General features: G+C 55.9%; 1 protein-coding gene and 1 non-coding gene across 13 annotated transcripts in view; both read right to left on the bottom strand.

The window, feature by feature from the left end:
* Positions 1–10,531: 10,531 nt before the first annotated feature.
* Positions 10,532–18,798, bottom strand: part of TRPM2 (transient receptor potential cation channel subfamily M member 2) — a 56,212-nt gene continuing 47,945 nt past the window's right edge. For 8 of the 12 annotated variants that reach the window (XM_019432653.2, XM_019432654.2, XM_053902978.1 and 5 more), the window contains exons 27-34: positions 18,076–18,152; positions 17,723–17,824; positions 16,363–16,449; positions 15,686–15,791; positions 14,049–14,150; positions 12,823–12,891; positions 12,512–12,628; positions 10,532–11,905 (exon numbers count right to left, since the gene is read on the bottom strand). In XM_019432653.2, coding sequence (XP_019288198.1) covers positions 11,780–11,905; positions 12,512–12,628; positions 12,823–12,891; positions 14,049–14,150; positions 15,686–15,791; positions 16,363–16,449; positions 17,723–17,824; positions 18,076–18,152 — 786 coding nt within the window. In that variant the 3' untranslated portion in view covers positions 10,532–11,779. Of the gene's footprint in view, positions 11,906–12,511; positions 12,629–12,822; positions 12,892–14,048; positions 14,151–15,685; positions 15,792–16,362; positions 16,450–17,722; positions 17,825–18,075; positions 18,153–18,798 lie in introns of those variants that run through there. The other 4 variants (XM_053902982.1, XM_053902983.1, XM_053902984.1 and 1 more) reach the window with 4 other exon arrangements.
* Positions 15,656–15,732, bottom strand: LOC128777510 (Z6 small nucleolar RNA). The gene has a single exon (XR_008422755.1). It is a non-coding gene; the product is annotated as a Z6 small nucleolar RNA (small nucleolar RNA).

Below are 18,798 nucleotides of genomic sequence, written 5' to 3' on the forward strand. Positions count from 1 at the left end.
GGGCGGGGGCGGGGCCTGAGGACGAGGGGCAGGGCCTGGGGGCGGGGCTGCAAGGGCGAGACGGGGTGGGGCCTGTGGGCGAGGCCTGCGGTGGGGGCGGAGCTGCAAGGGCAGGAAGGCGAGGAGCCGGGGATAGGGCGGGGCTGGAGGCGGGGCTGTAAGAAGAGGTGGGGCGGGGCCTGGGTGCGGCGAGGGGGCGGGGCTGTGAGGCACAATGGGGCGGGGCCTGGGCGGAGTCTTGGATGGGGCGGGTTTGGGGCGGGGCTGTGATGCATCGTGGGGTGGGGTCTGGGGCGGGGTCTGAGGCCGTGGTGGGGCGGGGCGGGCCTTAAGGCAGAATCTGTGACGGGGCGGGGATTGAGGCGGAGGAGGGGCGGAGCGGGGCTCGGACGGAGTCTGCAGAGGGGTGGGGCCAGGGCAAAGAGGGGCCTGTGGGACAGGGGCGGGGCCTGGGCGGAGTCTGGGGTCTGTTGGGGGGAGGTGGCACCGTTAGACCGGAGGTGGGGCGGGGTCTCGGAGGCTGTGGGCGGGGCTGAGGGCGGGCCGTAGGGCCGCAGACCCAGTCCCCGCCCTGCCGCCCGGCTCTGAGGCTGGGGGCGGTGGGTGTCGGGCGGAGACCGAAAAACCGGTGGTTTTTTCCCGCAGGTCCGCTGCCCGCGGCCCCCGAGGCTGGTTAGTGAGGTTGGGTCTCCGCCCGGCTGGGTCCTGCCCCAGCCCCCACCCTCTCAGGTCCTGGCGAGGGAATGTGGGGGTGGGGTCTAGCGTTTAAACTGGATCAGAGCCCTCTCCAGGGTTTCAAAAGCATCTTTATTGTGGTGTAATGACACACGTATTTGCATTCGCTGTGTTTGACACCTGCATGCACGCGTGAAGCCATCACCACGAATAATGCAATAAATAGCCCAGAGTTTCCCCTTTCCCTCCAGCCCCCTCCCCAGGCAAGTACCTGCTGAGCCCAGTCCATGAGCTCGCGCTTGCTGGAACTTGTATAGGCGGAGTCTAGCTCATTTCTCTCTGCACTCCTGGTACTGCAGCAGTCGATGGTTATTCCTTTGTAGGAGCACGTAATATGAATGTGCCATGCTGTATATGCCCACGTATGTCTCTTATCCATCTTGAGTTAGTTTGGGTACATGGCGTGAGATATAATTCAAGTCTGTTTTTTTCTGCGTGTGGATATTCAGTTTCCAGGGCTGCTTGTTGAAGTAACCGTCCCTTCTCAGCTGAGGTGCCTGTGACCCTCTGTTGAATATCAGTGGTCCTAGATGTGTGTGAGTCTCCTTCTGTGCTCTCTGCGTTCCATTGGTCTGTTTGCCTATTTTTATGCCAATTGTCCAAGCTGTCTTTATTGCTGTGGCTTTATAACAGTTCTTTTTTTTAATGTTTATTTTTGAGAGAGATAGAGACAGGGCACAAGCAGGGGAGGGGCAGAGAGACAGGTTAGACACATAATCCAAAGCAGGCTCCAGACTCCAAGCTGTCAGCACAGAGCCCAATGCTGGGCTCAAACACATGAAGTTGGACGCTTAACCGACTGAGCCACCCAGGCGCCCCTTTATAATGATTCTTGAATCAGGTAGTGTAAATCTCCCAGCTTTGTTCCTTCATATTCTTTTGGTCATCTAGATCTTTTGCACTCCCTCATGAATTTTAGAGCAACTTCCACCAAAAAAACCTATGGCGTTTTGTTTGGGATTCCACTGAATCCATAGATCAGTTTGAGAGAATTAATATCTTGACAATATTGAGTCTTTCAGTCCATGAACATGGTATATCTTCTCATTTATTTAGAACTGCTTTTGTTTCTTTCAGTTGTGTTTTGTAGTTTTTGGTTTACGTATCTTGCACATCTCTTGTCATACTTATTTCTGATAGTTTTATGTTATTGTAAATGATATCTTTATTCTAATTTCTGTTTGTTAAATGATAGTATACAGAAATAAAAGTGATTTTTGTATACCAAACTTGACTTTGCTAAAATCACTTATTAGTTCCATTAACTTTTTCATACATATCTTAGGATTTTCTACATATACAATCATGTTATCTGTAAATAAAAAGAGTATTCTTTCTTTCCAGTCTGCGTGCCTTTTACTTTAATCTGTGCCTAATTGCTTTGGCTAGAGCCTCTAGTTCAGTACTGAATAGGAGGGCTGAGAGCAGATATCCTTGTCCATCCTGATCTTAGGGGGAAAGCAGTCAGTCTGTTAGGAATAACGTTGGTGGTAGATCTTTTGAAGCTGTTCATATCAGTTAGGGGAAGTTTCCTTTGTGAAAATAGAGGAAACCTCTTGAAAATGGAGTCAGGAAGTACCAAAGGGGTACTGTCACACATTTATCACTCCTTGAAGCCTGCATCACCAGCAGGACGAAGGAAGATAAGAATTATCTTGTGAGGGAGGACATTTTTCCGATAGGAATTTAATCTCCTTTTAAGAAAAGGAAGGAAGATCCCTCCCTGCCCCGGCAACAACACACTAACCACCACTTCCTGCCAATCAGGAGATGTCACAACCTCGAACTCTTGTTCTCCTCCAATAAACTCCTGTTCAACACAACCCTCCCCAAGTTCCTCCTGCAACCTAATAAAAGCTGACCTTCCCTTTGTCTCTTCGGACTTGCATGTGGCTCACTGTAGTTTGCCGTGTTCCAAATTGCAATTCTTCTGCGCTTCCTGAATAAACTCATTTTGCCAGTAAAATAACTGGCTATTTTTAAGGTTGATACCTTCTATTTCTAGTTTGCTGAGCGTTTTTATCAGGAAGCATTTTGGATGTTGTCAAATAAATGTCTTTTCTTCACCCATTGAGAACCTTTTTTTAAAATTGGTATGTTTATATGGAAGATTATATTAACAGATTTTCAAGTGTTAAGTGTTAAGTTAACCTTATGCCCTTGGAATAAATCCCACTTGACTATGATGTATCACCATTTTTGTATGCTGTTGAATTATTTAATAGAGATAGAGCTGCTGAGGTTATTTTTTTTTTCCTTGACCGAATGTTGGTACTTCATCTCTCTCGAGGAATTGTCTGTTTCATCTGAATTAATTGATCAGCATAAAGCTACTCATAATGCTCCCTAGTTATCTTTTCAATACAGAGTATGAAGTGATGTCAATCCATTCCTGATACGGGTAGTTTGCATCAGCTTTCTTTTCTTTTACTCATCAGTCAGTCAGGAGAGAAGTTTATCAATTTTATTGACATTTTCAAAGAACCCATTTTTAGTTGCATTGATTTCTTTTTTTTTTTCTTTTTTCTTTCCCAATTGACATCCATTCTGATCTTTTGCTTACATCGGGTTTAATTTTCTCTTCAATTTTTTTTGTTTGTTTGTTTCTTACAGTGAAAGTTGAGCTCACTGGTTTGAGACTTTTCTTCTTCTCTAGTACAGGCATTTTAGTGCTATAAATTTTCCTCCAAGTCCTGCTTTAGCTACATCTCAGGATTTTGTAATGAAATTCACTAAGTTTGAAACACTTTCTAATTTACCTTTTGATTCCTTTTTTGACTCATGGACTTAGAAGTGTTTTATTTTGTTTCCAGATATTTGGGGATTTTCTGAAGATCTTTCTGGTTTTGATTATTCATTTAAATCCATCATCAGAGAGCACACTCTGTATCCTTTGGGTCCTTTTAAATTTGTTGAGGTTCATTTATGGCCCAAAAGTGGGCTGTGTTAATAATCGTTATATGTGTATTTAAATGTGTTCTATGGTTGCTCAGTGGAATGTTCTAGAAGTGTCGATGAGGTCAAGTCTGCTGATAGTGTGAATCTAGTATTTTACATTATTGCTGATTTTCTATTTGTTTTATTAATTACTGAGAGAGGGGTGTTGATGTCTCTGTGACTGTAGATTTGTCTGCTTTCCTTCAGTTCTACCAGTTTTTGCTTCCTGCATTTGAAGTCGTATATTCAGATTAATATGTATTTATTATTAATTGACCCTTTATCATTATGAAATAACCCTCTTGACCCCGAGATTTTTTGCCTTGACCTCGGTTTTGTCTGGCACCAGCACAGTCACCATGGCCTCCTTGCGATTAGGTCAGCACAGGGGTCTGCTTCCGTTGTCCCGCTTCCTTTGGGGTTTCTATAGCACCAAAGTGTCTTTCTCACTACATTCGTTAACTACAAAGGGAAAAATAATGGTTTTACGGTAGAGAAGCCTGGCAGAAGCCACCCTACCTATGTGACCAAGGTTAACATCATCGGTAATAAGACAAGCCGGCGTCACTCAGCCCTTGATGTGATGGACCCAGAAACACACAACATCGCTTCTGTGACGTTCTTGCCAAAAATGCATAATCTCACTGCACTGGTGAGAACACTTCAGACACACCCAAACTGAAAGACATGTTACAAGGTGACTGGTCTGTGAACCTCATAAAAGACAGGAGGAAAAGACTGGGTCACTGTCACAGACCAGAGCAGACCACAGAGTAAGAAGAGCTAACTGCCATGCGGGTCCTGGGTCGGACAGGGACGTGGGGGAGGGCAGAACAGAATCAGGCCACAGCGTTTCCCGGAGGTGGTGTCCTGGCTGTGAGAACCCACACTCGGCGCTCGGGCTCTAGCCTGTCTTCCTCTGCTCTGCTCCCTTCTCCTCTCCCCCTGCCTCTGTTGGCAGTGAGTGTTATGACTGCGTCTTCCATCCTGAGGTGACCCCAGCTGTAACTCTCTGCCACGTTACTTCAGTGGCTGCTCAGGGTGTCACGTCCAGCTGTCGCTGCTTACCACGGTGGTCCCTCGGGCCACGTTTGGCCACGTCACGTGCAGTGGGTGCTGCGTGGCTGACACGGCATATATGTCCTCATATGTAGGATCCCCACAACACAGGATTATTTCTGCTTTGAGCAGCCAGCTCTCTTTTAAAGAGATTAAAATCTTTAAAGATTAAAGAGGCTTGAAGCTGACAGCATGTTAGCATATGGCAAATCAAAGAGAGGCTGGAAGGGAGCCCCAAGTTAAGGAATATCTTAATGTTTAAATTAAGCAAATTAAACGGGGTTACTACCAAAAAGTACAGTGCCGATGCAGGGGGATCCACAGACACTAAGCAGAGTGGGAGAGTCCAGATGCTGTGAACTCAAGCTGTGTGGTTCTGCTTAGGGAATGTTCTAGTAGGGATGGGGCGGGGCGGCGGGGGGGGGGGGGCTCCTGGGCTGCATGATCTGGATCTGGAGCTCAGTGCTGATTGTTACCATAAGTAAAAACACATCGGGCTGCTCATAGTTAAGATTTGCCCAGATGACGAAGCGTATTCTGCCTCGATAACAGAAAATAGTAACGTGCCACCCAGGTTTGCGCTTCAGGGATGGTCACAGGTGTCAGTGGTTCTGCATCAGTGGACAGATGGATGGATGGATTCAAGGCGCTCGTGTAAGGCCGTGTGGTGAGCGGTCTTCCTGCTCGCAGGCTGCCCTTACAGGAGGCTCTGGCTGCCGGCCAGGCCCGGGCCACAGAGCCCTGAGAGAGTCTGGCTCTCCGTCCACTCCAGACCACCAGCCTGTGCTCTCAAAACACCAGAAACCTTCTAATGCTATGCTGGCCACGTGGACCGCCCTCTGTAGCTGCCCTTCCGACTGTAATTGGGCTCAGGGCTGATTAGCTCACCCATTTATCCACCCAGAGTCCAGGCTTCCTGTCCCCAGGGATGCCAGGCAGCTGCACCAGCCGGCTAATTGCTTCCCCATCAGGAAGGTGGTTTTGCTGGGCGAGTCTGAGAGCATCTCTCCGGGGACCAGCACGGAAGGGCCGAGCTCGCGGCAGCCTCGGGAGCCAGGACGAAACCAGGCCAAGGAGTGAAACAGCTCGGTGAGGCCGGAGTGCCGCTCTGCTGTCACGACCCCCTTGCTGGCCCAGGCTCAGCCTTCTCCGCCCCGGCCTCCACGCCGCCCCAGGGGGCCCCAGCTCCTGCCCTGGCCCAGCCAGGGGACGCCCAGACAGAACCCCAGCTGGCTCACAGGAGGGGCTGCGGCCGCACCAAGGGAGAGGGCTGCGGGCTGCTGGTGGGGGACCCGAACAGGCAGGGCCAGGGGGCCAGCGGCCCTCCGAGAGCCCGGCCGGTGGATGGATTGCCACATTTTGTCTGCTTTGTCTGGACTGTCTTTTCCAAGAACCGATTTTTTAATGTATTCATCACACCATTGCTTTATTTTTTCCTCCTCTGTAAACCCTGACTTTGTTGGCCCCTGCATTTATGTTGTAGCCATTTCTTGAGTTTCTTAAGTTATAACCCTAGATAATTCACTCTCAGTCTTCCAAGTGCAGCTAAGGTTAGAAACCTTCCCTACGAGACTCTCCAGCCACAGCCGGCAGGTTGGGACACGAACATCCTTGCTGTCTCGCGTTGGTCTGCTCACGACTAACGGTGCGGGTCTCAGGCGGGGAGGAGGGTGTGGAAGGGCACGTCCTCGCAGGGCGTGGTGGCCCCATTGGGTTCCCTGGCCAATGCCCAGCTCCGGGTCCTCACCGGCCCCTCCCCGAGCAGGTGGGGGTGGCCCAGAGACCGAGCGCTGTGCAGAGTCGCAGGGACAGCGCCTGCTCTCCCGAGAGGCACGGCCGTTCCTCACCGGTGCTCCCACCCAGGAAACAGGCAGCTTCAGAGTGGGGACAGAAGCCCCCCCGGGAGAACGGAGACCAGAGGGACACATCATCCGGCGGTGCCCTGCCCTGGACGCCACCTCCTTGCCCTCCGAGCTGGTCAGGGGGCCGGTCACTCAACATCCCAAGCACAGGCTCCTGGAACCACTGGACGTACTTTCCGTCCCTTCTGCTGTATGTTTTTGTTCTGATGTGACTGTTCTAAGAGTGTGGAGCGTGTGGCCCCATCCCGGAGCCGCCTTGGCAAAGTTGCTGAGATCTGCTCGGTGGTGTATATAGAGCACGCCTGGTTTTTGTGAATGTCCTGTGTGTGTCTGAGAACCGTGTGTCTCCTCTGGGCCTCTTGCTGCTGCTATTGGGGTGGGGGGTACAGAGCCATATACGCACACATATATAAGCAGTGTATGCTTATGTATGTGGCACGTGTGTATGCATGCTAAAAATTGTTTTTAACGATTTATTTATTTTTGAGACAGAGAGACACAGAGCACGAGCAGGGGAGAGGCAGAGAGACAGGGAGACCCAGAATCCGAAGCAGGCTCCGGGCTCCGAGCTGTCAGCCCAGAGCCCGACACGGGGCTCGAACCCACAAGCTGTAGGATCACGACCTGAGCTGAAGTCGGACGCTCAACCGACTAAACCACCCAGGCGCCCCTGTATGCGTGTTACACTTAAGTTATTATACAGACATAAATACATATTTATTATGTATGTAAATACGTTGTACATCATTTATATAATTTATGTGTCGACAAACTTACGTATAAGTTGTACATAATGTATATATGCTTAATATATACATTATATATATAAATACATAACATGTATGAATGTATATGTGCACACACACACCACACAGAGTGACTTCGGTCTTCATTGTGTTATTCACATTCTGCCCTATTTTCCTCTTCCTCTTTGATTTCTTGATTCCCGAGGAAGTATCTCAAATATTACTGTGAATTTGCCAATTTCCCCTTGAATTTCTATCAAGGTTGCTTTACATATTTAAAAAGCGAGGGTGTTGGGTGGGTAATGGCTCCTGACAGCGATGCCTTCTCCGTAGATGGATGCCTTTCTCTAACCCAGGACCCGTGTGTGCTCCTTCCAGAAGGCCCAGACCGGGGTTGGCGGTCGGCTTAGCGCTGTCTCCCCAACCATTCTCTCTGAGAGCGTTTGCCCAGATGGCTTCTCCACTCTGCCAGCTCTTCTGAGTCTCTCTGTCTCAGGTGATACAGAAAAATACATAGAAAACAATAGAAATGAGTAGGGTTATTATTTTTTTTTAACAGTCCGAGTCCTTTATTTCCAAGCTGCTCCATGCCTCCCAGAAAATGCAGTAGATACGTTCTGCTCAGAATCCTTTCCTGAGCTACCCACCCCTTGCGGAAGAAGCCCTCCCTGCCCGTCTCTACCACCGTCACAGCGTGGCCCGGCCTCTCAACTTGAAGGTGTCTCTTGCATACTTTATGCACCATCAGACTGACCATGCTCCCTTTTCTCCGACCCGAGTGTCTCCCGGTTGATCTGTTTCGCTGTGAATGAAAAAAATTAATTAAGGTGGTTTGATAAGGCATCACCCTATTTATTTCTTGTTCTTCAGCCTCCGTCTCTCGGCGATCTGCCCCTGGCCCCCTTCAAGCGGCTGCCCACGAGTCTGACGTACTCTGCAGCTCCTGCTTAGTCTTCTTAGCGTCCTGACCCTTCCGAGCAGTGTGCCGACGTCCCTGCTGGAGGACACGCGGAGGGACAAGACCCCGGGCGCTTTGGCCCGAGGTTTCTCACCCTCTCTGTTTAGGGGCGTTCTCACAACGTGCTGGCGGACGGCCTCTTCCTTCGAGAGACTGATAAAGCTCGCGGGTCCCGCTAGATCGGAGTCCGTGGGTCAGTGAGGCCGGCAATATCCTTCTCCCCTGTCCCACAAGGACCAAGTGGAGAGCACTGAGATTGGCATCCGCGACGCACCCCGAGCAGAGTCGCGCTTTCTCCCCCCATCCTCCCGGGTCGGTAGCAGGAATCCCCCTGCTCAGCGGCAGGCGGACGCGGCCGTGGGTCAAGACACCCCCCTTCACGGGAAGCCTTGTCTGTCACGGCCACCTGTGACCCAGACCACATCACCCCTCCTTTCTCCCCCAAGTCCATCCAGCGTCTGCGGCCATTCGTTTCTCAAAAAAGGTACGAGGTTTCCGTCCAAAGAGTTTCCGGCAGCCCACCGTGTCCGAGGCGCCACGAAAAAGAACGAGTCGGGTTGTTTTTTATCCCAGTATGAAAACCCGATTCACACGTGTCCTAATCACTGAGGCGTTTTGAGTGTCTCCTCTCGTTCTATTGCACAGCGACCATCCTCCGCTGGTTCCTGTTTTTCCCCGATTTTGTCGTTCCACCTGACCCCGCCGGGGGTTCACAGTGATTCGTGTGTGTCTGCCCCGCCAGCGGCCGCTCGCCCCGCAACAGCCCAGCTTGCTGCCCGCGTCCGGGAGCCGCCGCCGTCCACGCGGCAGTGTGGCTGGCCAGCCCGCCCCCGTCGTCCTAGGCAAGAGGACACCCATGCGCTGGGATCGCCCTCCACCGCCAGCTGCCAGTGACCCCATCGGGGGCTTTAGTGCTGAGCGCTTGTTAAATTTTCTTTTTATGCTGTGCCTCAACAGGTCTAAGACGCAGCCATACATCTTAATGGTCTCTTTGCTTACACAGAGCTTGGGCTGTGCACCTGTGCACGTGTGTGTGTGTGTGTGTGTGTGTGTGTGTGTGTGTGTTATTGTGTCCGCCCCACCCCCAAATTCATATGCTGGAGCCCTATCTCCCCTTGTGGCTGTATTTGGAGGTGGGGCCTCTAATATAGTAAATGAGGCCTTAAGAGTAGAGCCCTGACGTCATAGGATTAGAGTCCTTCTGAGAGGAGACACCGGAGCACTGGCTCCCTCTCCGTGCACACACTTGAGGACAGGCACTCGGCACACGGCGAGAGACAGCCGTCCCCAAGCCAGCAGGGGAGCTCTCACCAGAGACGGGTGCTGGCCCCTGGGTCTCAGACCTCCAGCCTCCAGGACTGGAAACAAGTCCATTGTTTAAGCTGCCCCGCCTGTGGAATTTTGTTACAGCAGCCCAGCTGAGTCTGCAGTTCGCTTTTCTGGAATCCGTCTTAGAGAAGTTCTTTTAAAGGGCAACCCTCTTGCACTGCTGGTGGGAATGCAAACTGGTGCAGCCGCTCTGGAAAACAGTGCGGAGGTTCCTCAAAATATTAAAGATAGAACGACCCTACGACCCAGCAATAGCACTGCTAGGAATTGACCCAAGGGATACAGGAGTGCTGAGGCACAGGGGCACATGTACCCCAATGTTTACTGCAGCTCTTTCAACAATAGCCAAATTACGGAAAGAGCCCAAATCTCCATGGTCTCCCAAATGGATAAAGATGTGGTTTATGCATACAATGGAATACTACTTGGCAACGAGGAAGAATGAAATCCTGCCGTTTGCAAGAATGTGGACGGAACTGGAAGGTATTATGCTGAGTGAAATAAGTCAGCCGGAGAAGGACAGATACCATATGTTTTCACTCATATGTGGAACTTGAGAAACTTCACAGAAGACCATGGGGGAGGGGAAGGTAAACATAGCTTCAAACAGAGAGGGCGGCAAACCGTAAGAGACTCAAATACGGAGAACAAACTGACGGTTTGAGCTGGGAGGAGGGGCAAATGGGTGACGGGCACCGAGGAGGGCACTTGCTGGGCTGAGCACTGGGTGTGGTATGTGAGTGATGAACCACAGAAATCTACCCCTGAAGCCAAGAGCACACTGCATGCACCGTATGTTAGCTAACGTGGCAATAAATTATATTCATAAATAAGTAAGTAAACAATAAAATAAAAACAAAGAAGATGCTTCAGAAAGGATGCACGAGCGACACATTTTCTGAGTCTTTCCATTCTAAAATGTTTTTATTCGGTGCTGCCAGTCGGATGCTAGTTGGGAGTCTAGATAAAAAAACCAAGGCCCCCCCACACCTGGGCGTGGGCAGCCACAGACAGGGCGTGGCCTTGCCAAGTCCCAGCCTGGGCACCAGGGGCCATGCTGGAGGCGGGTCCAGGAGAATGAAAAACGGGGGGCCGGTGGGGGTGGACCGGTCTGGGCCCGAGGAGCCTGCAGGGTGTCCAAGGGGAGGAACCCGGGGGGAGATGGCCACAGGAGACGCCCTCGGGCCACAGGCAGCTGGGCCGCGGGCCGGAAGAGGTCTCAGTGGCCCAGACACAGCCCCCTGACCACTGCCCATGTCTGTAACTTTGTAGGGAACACAGAGAGGCTGGCCGGGCTGGTACGGGCAACAGATTTAATGTTGGGTTTTACGATATCCTGGCCCTGATGACTGCTGGCGGTTTATGCTGATGGCTTGAGAGTCATGGACACTGAGCAGAGCGGCCCCCCCCACCATCTAGGCCCACCGCCTGCCCCACCCTGGGCTCACAGGGAGTGCTGTGCGTGGAGAGCCCCTGCCCGGATCCCCAGGACAGCACAGAGGCAGACACACTTTGACCCCCAGAGAAGGCGTGTGCTTGCCTGGGTCTTGACCCTCAAAGGGGCTCAGCCCTGAGAGGCCAGGGCCGTGAACTGAGGCTCCCACGGGGCCCCACCCCAGGGCAGGTGAGGGTCCGAGTGAAGTCACGGTGGGTGCCACCTCTGGGGTGTGGGCTCCAGGACAAGGCCACAGTCCCAACTGTGCAGGAAATGCGGGCCTTGGGCCAATGCACATCTGGTGGTGGGCGAGCTGCTCACGACGTGACCAGGAGGGAGTCACTTGGGCTGAGGGCTGAGGCCGCCAGGGGCAGCCATGGCTGGCGGGATCCCAGGAGCCACGCCGGCCGTGAGGAATGGCCGTGTGACCAGAGCCGGCCCGTGCCCTGCCTCGGCTCTCCTCCCAGGGCGCCCTGACGCCCTCCAATTCACAGGCTCGTCTGCTCAGTGACTCGAGGTGGCTGTGAGAAGCAGCAGATTCCCAGACCACACCGCGAGGTGTCCCAGCAGCAGCCCCTTGCCCATCCGAGGCCCAGGGCGGCCCGTGCCTTGGGTGGCCGGCCTCGGCCTGAGTCCCTGGCAGCCGAGCTTCCAAGGGGGCTGTGGGTAGACCAGCCTCACCCGCCCCGGGCATCGGGGCCCGGCCAGAGTCCACGGGTCAGTAGAAAGCCCCATACAGAGTGGCCACCTTCTGGAGGATGGTCTTGTGGTTGGCATACAGCGGGATGCGCCTGTCCACGACCTGCCATCGGACGGACATCCCGGGGTCACAGGCATGCAGGTGCTGCAAGGGCAAACGTAGGTCCTGACTCCCTCCTGAGCTGGCCCCGCCTCTGCCCCATACCCCAGAGCTGCGGCTGGGCTCAGAAGGGCCCGGTGGCGGGGGGGGGGGGGGGGGGGGGGTGACACGCGCTCCCGGTCTCTGCCTAGGGCTGCCTCCCTGTATTCTTCTGTCAAAGGGGAGAAAGAACAGCTACTTCAGGCATGACGGGAAATTCCCGCCAAGCTCTGAAAGTCCTTGACGAGAAAAGAGCAGGTGGCCTTCATCTCAGGTGTACTGTCCTTTAAATCCAGTCTGGATTAGGGACAGTGGGACTGATATAAATGTGGAGACATTATCCCCATGAAGGCGTGGGAACCAGCCTCCCCCAGGGAGTCCCGTCCGAGGGTCCCCATTCAGCCACCTGCTGGTGCCCTCTCGCCTCTCCCAGTGCCTCTCGGAGCCCTCTGCTCTCTGCAGCCCCCGCTCTCTGGTCGTGGCCAGCTCCGGCCCCCCGGGAGGCCAGGCAGACCCCTCCTGGAGGCCCCAAGTGACCCTCAGAGCTCACTCGCCTGCATCTCCCCCCCCCCCCCGCCCCGACAACCGGGAGCCTGCGGCCCAGGCCCATACAGAGTTCAGCCTCTTCAGGTCCATGTCGCTCTGGTCTGAGAAGTGGATGCTGATGGCCACGGTCTCAATCCAGGCGTTGTCCGTGTTCCTCGGGTCGTCCACGTACCCTCTGTATACCTGGGAGGCAGCGCAGGGGTGAGCCGGTCCGCCCCGGCTTCCTCCCCGAGGGAGGGGCCCCATGCATGTCCTGCGCTCCGTCCCGGCCCAGGGACACTGAGCACAGCCGTCCACTGCTCCCGGGGCCCCGCCGGGCTCTCTCCCTGCCCCTTGCCGCCTGCTCCCCAACGCCACCTCCCACGTGCCCGACCCACCGCGGGGTCCGCGCCTCCCTCAGCTCCCTCCTGGTCTCTGGCTTGGCATCCACACCCGCCTCGACTGTCCTCAGGAGGATGAAAACGGGATGGCGGATGTCACAAACACTGTACTAAGTGAAAGAAGCCAGACGCCAAAGCCGGCGTGCGTCCTGTGTGATTCCACTCACAGCCAGTGTCCTGAACAGGCCGGGACGCAGAACAGAACGCAGGTCAGTGGGTGCCAGGGAATGGTGGGGGGAAAGGCAATGACTGCTCATGGGGGATGGAATGTTCTGGAACAGGTGGGAGGTGATGGTGGCACAACATGGCCAATGCCCTAAATGCCACTGACCTGTTCACTCTAAAATGGTTAATTTTATGTTCTGTTTCACCTCCATAAATAAACTACTTAATTCTTTTCTACAAAGAGACGGTGCTATTCCCTGGGGCACTGCACAGGACAGCCCTTATGAAATGACCAGGTTCACAGGTCAACACCCTAAATATCAGCGATCGCCTGTTTCATCCTAAGATAGGAGAGACACAGGACCAGTACCAACTCTGGGTCCACCGAGAGGACGTTCAAGAAATCATGACACACATCATTATGCGACCATGTAAAAGAGGAGGCAAATTTGTAAATATGAGCATTGCAAATTAAGTGAAGAAGCAAGTTACAGAGAAGCGTGTGCTGTGTGGCCCCATTTTTATTAAGAGTGTATGGGCGTTCGAGCGCAGAGAGAAAACTGGCAACAGAGCCCGCGGCAGGTGTGTAAAGAAGTAAACAAAGTCTGGAGCGGGGCTCCTGTGGGTGAGTGTGAAGGTGCGTGTGTTACACCAAACGTGTAACGTACCGCTTTCGTAACTAAGAAAAGACGGTGGAGAATACAGGCCCCCCGCCCCCACCCCCGTCCAGGCCTTGGGGAGCCGGGCTCTGGCCCAATGCCCCCTCTGGCCTGGGAGACTCAGACACCGCGGTCCCCGTGCACCCACGTGCTCCAGGGCAAGAGTGTGTGTGGCGGAGGAGGCGGCCTGCCCCCCCTGACCTGGAGAGAAGAAGGTCAGGGAGGGAAGGCAGGTGCCCAGGGACCAGAGCCAGGGCCACGCCTCCTGGTCCCAGCTCCTTCCTGGGGCGGGAGCAGGGTCCCCAGTGTCCCATCCGGCTCACCCTGCAGCCCTCCCCACCAGCACACCGTAGGGGGCCGGGGCACACAGATGGGACCGCAGCAGAGAGGCCACCTTACCTCTGTGCCCTGCGTCAGCAAGTTCTGGAAGGAAGACCAGAACTCTCTACGGAGGACCTGCTTCAGCTTCCGGGGCAGTATCTCTCCTGGTTCCCGGGAGCCCTGGGCAGAGAGGAGGCAGGGGCAGGTCTGAAGGCTGTTCGGAGACCCACCTCCACTGGCCATCTGCCCAGAGTGGGCAGCAGGCCAGCCCCCTGGAGCCACAGGCAGATGACTGTCGGGCCGCTTGGCTGTCTCAGGGCTGGAGTGACATTGTCCAGAGTGCACTGCCCACGTCAGCCTGTGTGGAGCAGGGGTGCGTCAGACCAGCGGCACAATGTTTGGGGAGTACGTGTGGGCGCCCATAAAGCAACACGCGCCCTGCCCTCCAGCGCCCTGGCCACCAGCAGAAGGGCATGTTTTAACTATTTGCTTGCATTCCCCTACATGCCGTCTCTCACCTCTGCTCCCCCAGGCTGAGCTCCCAGCCCCTCCCGACGCCACCCACCCCGGGGACATGGGCCCTGCACCTGCACTGCCCGGCCTCCACCCCTCCGAGAGACCCTGTTTGTTATTAACGTCTCTCGAGGTCCACATCACATCCATCCGCTTTGTCCCCTGAGACGCCTGTGCCCCCCAAAAGCTGCAGTGGTGGGGGGACACTGCTTGGAAGATGCCACCAGCGACTGGGCCAGTGTCCCACCCGGAGAGGCCAAAGTGCCCACGAGGAAGGCTGAATCGTGCTAGAGACTCTCTCCCAGGGGAGAGGGGCCGGCCCGACACCTGGTTCAGAGTGGTGCTCCTTCAGCTGGGGGGCACAGGGGATCGTGGCTGCAGGGCTGGAGCTGCCCAGAATCCTTGTTGCAGCCTGGGGACCCAGTGGAACCACCGCCCCACACATGCTCACCAACAGGCCGCCCCCAGGAGAGCGGCCACTGGGCCACGGTGGGTGCCGAGTTGGGGTAAATCACGACTTCCCAGAAGCAGGCCCAGAGGAGAGGCTCCCAAATGGGGCTGCAGCCCAGATGCTGTGCACCGACCCAGAGCCTGTCAGGGAACGTGGTCCTCTTGCCAGGACCCCCAGAACACGGGTGGGAGTCGGGGCAGGCAGACTGATCTGGGAGTAACACCTGGGGGGGCCAGCCCAGGGCCTTCTGCAGCCCAGTTATGTTGATTCCCACAAGGCCCCGGATGCATTCTGGCCTTCAGCCCTGCAACCAGTTGCCACTCCAGAGCTGAGGGGCCATATGCCCCCTCCTCCCAGCCCTGGCCCCTGTCCTGTCCTTAGGGTCAGCTCAGGGCCGCACACCAAGAGGCAGGTGCCTGCCTGAGACACCTGCATGGGGAGCCATATTTGCCTCCAAGGCCATGAGCTCCTCGAGGACACGCAGCCTAGCCCCTGACGCAGCCGCAGTGCTGAGCCTGGTGCTCGGGACACAGTGCTCACACCAGAGAGTATCTGAACCCGTTTTCACTACAGCAAAATGAGTAGACAGCAGGGAGAATCCCTCCTAAAAAGCCAAGTATTGGTTTGTCCTTCAGCACCAGGGACAGAGTCCAGAACTGCCCAGGGCGGGGACTGTAGGAGCAGGTGTTCCGTCGTTGGGTGGGATGGATGGAGGGACAGACGCTCTGGACAGACAGCTTGCATGGCTTACCCCTGGCAAGGCCCAGTGTTCTGAGAGAGAGTGCTTTACGACCAGCACTTCGAGCATTTTCTTTATGCTTTTCCTACAGATGGCTCCATCCTGGTTCCGCCTCCACCTGTAAAAGGGGCAGCTCACAGGGACTCTGCGGTCAGCCCCCCCCCCCCTTACTGAGGAGGACACGGGGCGGACGGGGGCAACCCTGTCTCCTTTCCCAACATGGCTCCAGGGGAAGAACGGAGACAGGGACCATTAGGATGTCTTTCCTGCTTCCACACCACTAGAGGGACTGGAGTGGACGGGCCTTTGAGGAGAATATTTTTTTATCACGAGCCTCAAAGAAGCACACGGCCTGGCCCCACCTGCTCCTCTCCTTACTCTGGAAATGCTGGGCGGGATTATGTGTATTTTCATCTCGTCTGTGGTCCTGGGCCCTGGCCATGGCTTTGCCCTCCTCCCAGAGGCCCGCTAACCGAGGGGGGCCCACAAGGAAGCAAGGGCAGCTTCCAGGGGTGGGGACAGGCCTGGGCTTTTCCCAGGGGACAGGGACACCCCTGCCCTGCATCTCGGGTGCACTTTCACTTATCCAGGCCCCACCATGAGCCTGGCACCATGTGCCACGTGCGATCTGTCCCCTCAGCTCTGAGCACATGGGGAGGGGCCCGTGGGTGCCTCAGTGGCACACTCACCGGGTGATCACAGGCTGTAGCGTGTGGTTGGGTCCAAAGCAACCGAGGCTTCCACGTCCACGCAGTCCTGTGCGGCCCATGGGGTTCCTGGGGAGGACGGGTCTGCTTAGATTGTTGCCTGCATCCGGCGGGACCAGGTGGGGCCGTGGGCGGGGGCCACTCACGGGGCAGTGTGCCAACTCTACCTGGACCTGCCCTGGCCCAGGGCTCTCAGACCCCAGGCCGCTCTCCTCGGCGGGAGGCAGGGAAGGAGCCAGTGTGTGGAGGCTGGGATAGGATCCCCTCCACCAGCCTGGCCGAATCTGCCTCCCCACCCAGGACTGTCCACCTAGGGACAAATCTTGTCCTTTAGGGACTCCAAGAGATGAGGCAAGAGATTCAGGTCACCTTGGAGTTGGTTGGAAAAGACAGAGATCTCCTTGGGAGCAGAAGTCCAGCACAGGTGTTAATGTGGCCGTCCCGACCCCTAGAGACCGTGTGACCAGCCCATTGCACCGCACGACACGCGTCTGCATCCCAAGGCCTCACACATGCAGGGGCAGGGCCTGTGGGTCCCTCTGTGACTCTCCAGCCTGCTCTCTCCCACGGCACCACCCGTGTCCACCCCATCGCACGCGGCCTCCTGCCACCTCGACTGGGACCAGGGACTCCGCGTTCACACCCCGCCGTCTCCCGCCACCTCCTTATACCACCTCTGGCTCCGGGCACAGACACCCACTCCTGTTTCAGGACATTCCCCAGAGGCCGCCCCACCCGCCCCCTCTCTCAAGCCACCTCTGGCCCCGTCTGTGGTCCCTCCCCTAATTCTCATGGTGCCTTCCTCTTCCTCCGGCCCCTGGTGCTGCACCCTGGGCATCCCCAGGACCCCAGGCTGACACCCAGAGGTGCTCACCAAGTGACTGCTGGGTGTGACGCCACCGTCACTCAACATCTTGACATTGGATGTACTCAGAGTACAATGGGACACGGTGCCCGTCCCCACAGAGAACAGAAGTAGGAAACACCACCGTCCCCTGACGCCACCCCCGCTGGCCCCTCAACTCCTCCCTCTCAGGGCAAGCCTGCTCTTTGTCAGAATCTGTGGAGATGGCGGGAAGTCACCAAGGGCACTCAGGGACGAGGGCCAAGCCCCAAGGCCAGCCGGGGTAAGTGCGCCTCCCCAGCTCCACACCGGTGTCCTGGGAGACGCAGAGATGGGTCTCATCGAGCAAGGCAGCGTTTTACATCAGCATCTCTTTTCTTCTGCATTTTGTTCACTTCCATCAGAAAGATGGCTAGTTTGCCAGGACAGGACGGCTGACCCCAGAAGCAAGCCCCACAAAGGCCCGGCTGACGCGGGATGGCGGGCGGCCGCACTCACAGAGGGAGCCCGTCCTGAACCACGTAGACCCCGTGGAAGCTCCGCCGGTCTATGGGTCCGTCCACGGCGTTGTAGCTGATCCCAGACAGAGGCTCCAGGGCGCTGGGAAAAGCGGAGAGGCCACGTCCCCGTAAGAGAGGGCAGTGACCAGGACTGTCAGAGAGCCCCGTGTCTCTGGCAGGTGCCCCCAGCCAGGTGCCTCACCCAGAATGTCCCAGCCCTTGGGGAGGACAGGGCACCCTGCCCAGGCAGGAGGCAGGCCCTCACCCTGAGCTCCTTCTGGCCGTCACCCCGGAGCGCCTGCTGGTCCCCCACCCTCCCTCCTGCCCAGGGCCAAGGATGTGCACACTCACTTTCCCACGGGGTCCACCAAGCCCCTGTCCTTCCTGTCGTCTGTGTAAAAGGGCGGGTCGTAGATGAGAAACGCCGTCTGCACAAAGACGCCGGTCCTGCCCTCAGACTGGCACCCCCGACCACGGCTAGGGCCCCCGCAGCCCTCAGACTGGCACCCCTGACCACGGCTAGGGCCCTGCGGCCAGGATGACCGACAGCAGCACCTCTTCCTCAAAGCGCTCATGCCATGGACCCCGAGACAGACCCCAAAGTGCACAGGGCAGCTCTGAGCTCAGGCAGGCTGAGCGTACCACCCCCAGGGACCCAGCCGAGGGGGCTGGAGATGGCACTGGTGGTCCAGGGGAGCCCCCAGGATGGGGCAGGGGTCTAGGCTGGACTCCAGAGGGACTCCAGCTGGCAGAGACTGGGGAGAAGGAATGGAGGCAACAGCCTGGAATGTTCTAGAAAGGCCAGAGGGAAAGCCCGTGGGGGCGGGGAGGGCACACAGATGCTGTTGCCCTTCCTCTTCCTCCCTCCTCGATGCTATCCCTCACCTGCACTCACGAAAGGGGCAGCGACCAGTCCTTGGGGATGCTGGGGTCTGGGATGAGTGAGGCCACTGGAGGTAACGGGGCAGTCACCTCCCTGTAGGGTCAGCAACCCACTGGGCACCCAGCTCCACTACCTCTAGCTGTGTGGTCCTGGTGACTCAGTTTCCTCCTCTGCCCAGCACGTCCCTGTGG

This window comes from Panthera pardus, unplaced genomic scaffold (genome assembly GCF_024362965.1).
Source record: "Panthera pardus isolate Hobbes unplaced genomic scaffold, ASM2436296v1 HiC_scaffold_16, whole genome shotgun sequence".
Classification (NCBI taxonomy): Eukaryota; Metazoa; Chordata; class Mammalia; order Carnivora; family Felidae; genus Panthera; species Panthera pardus.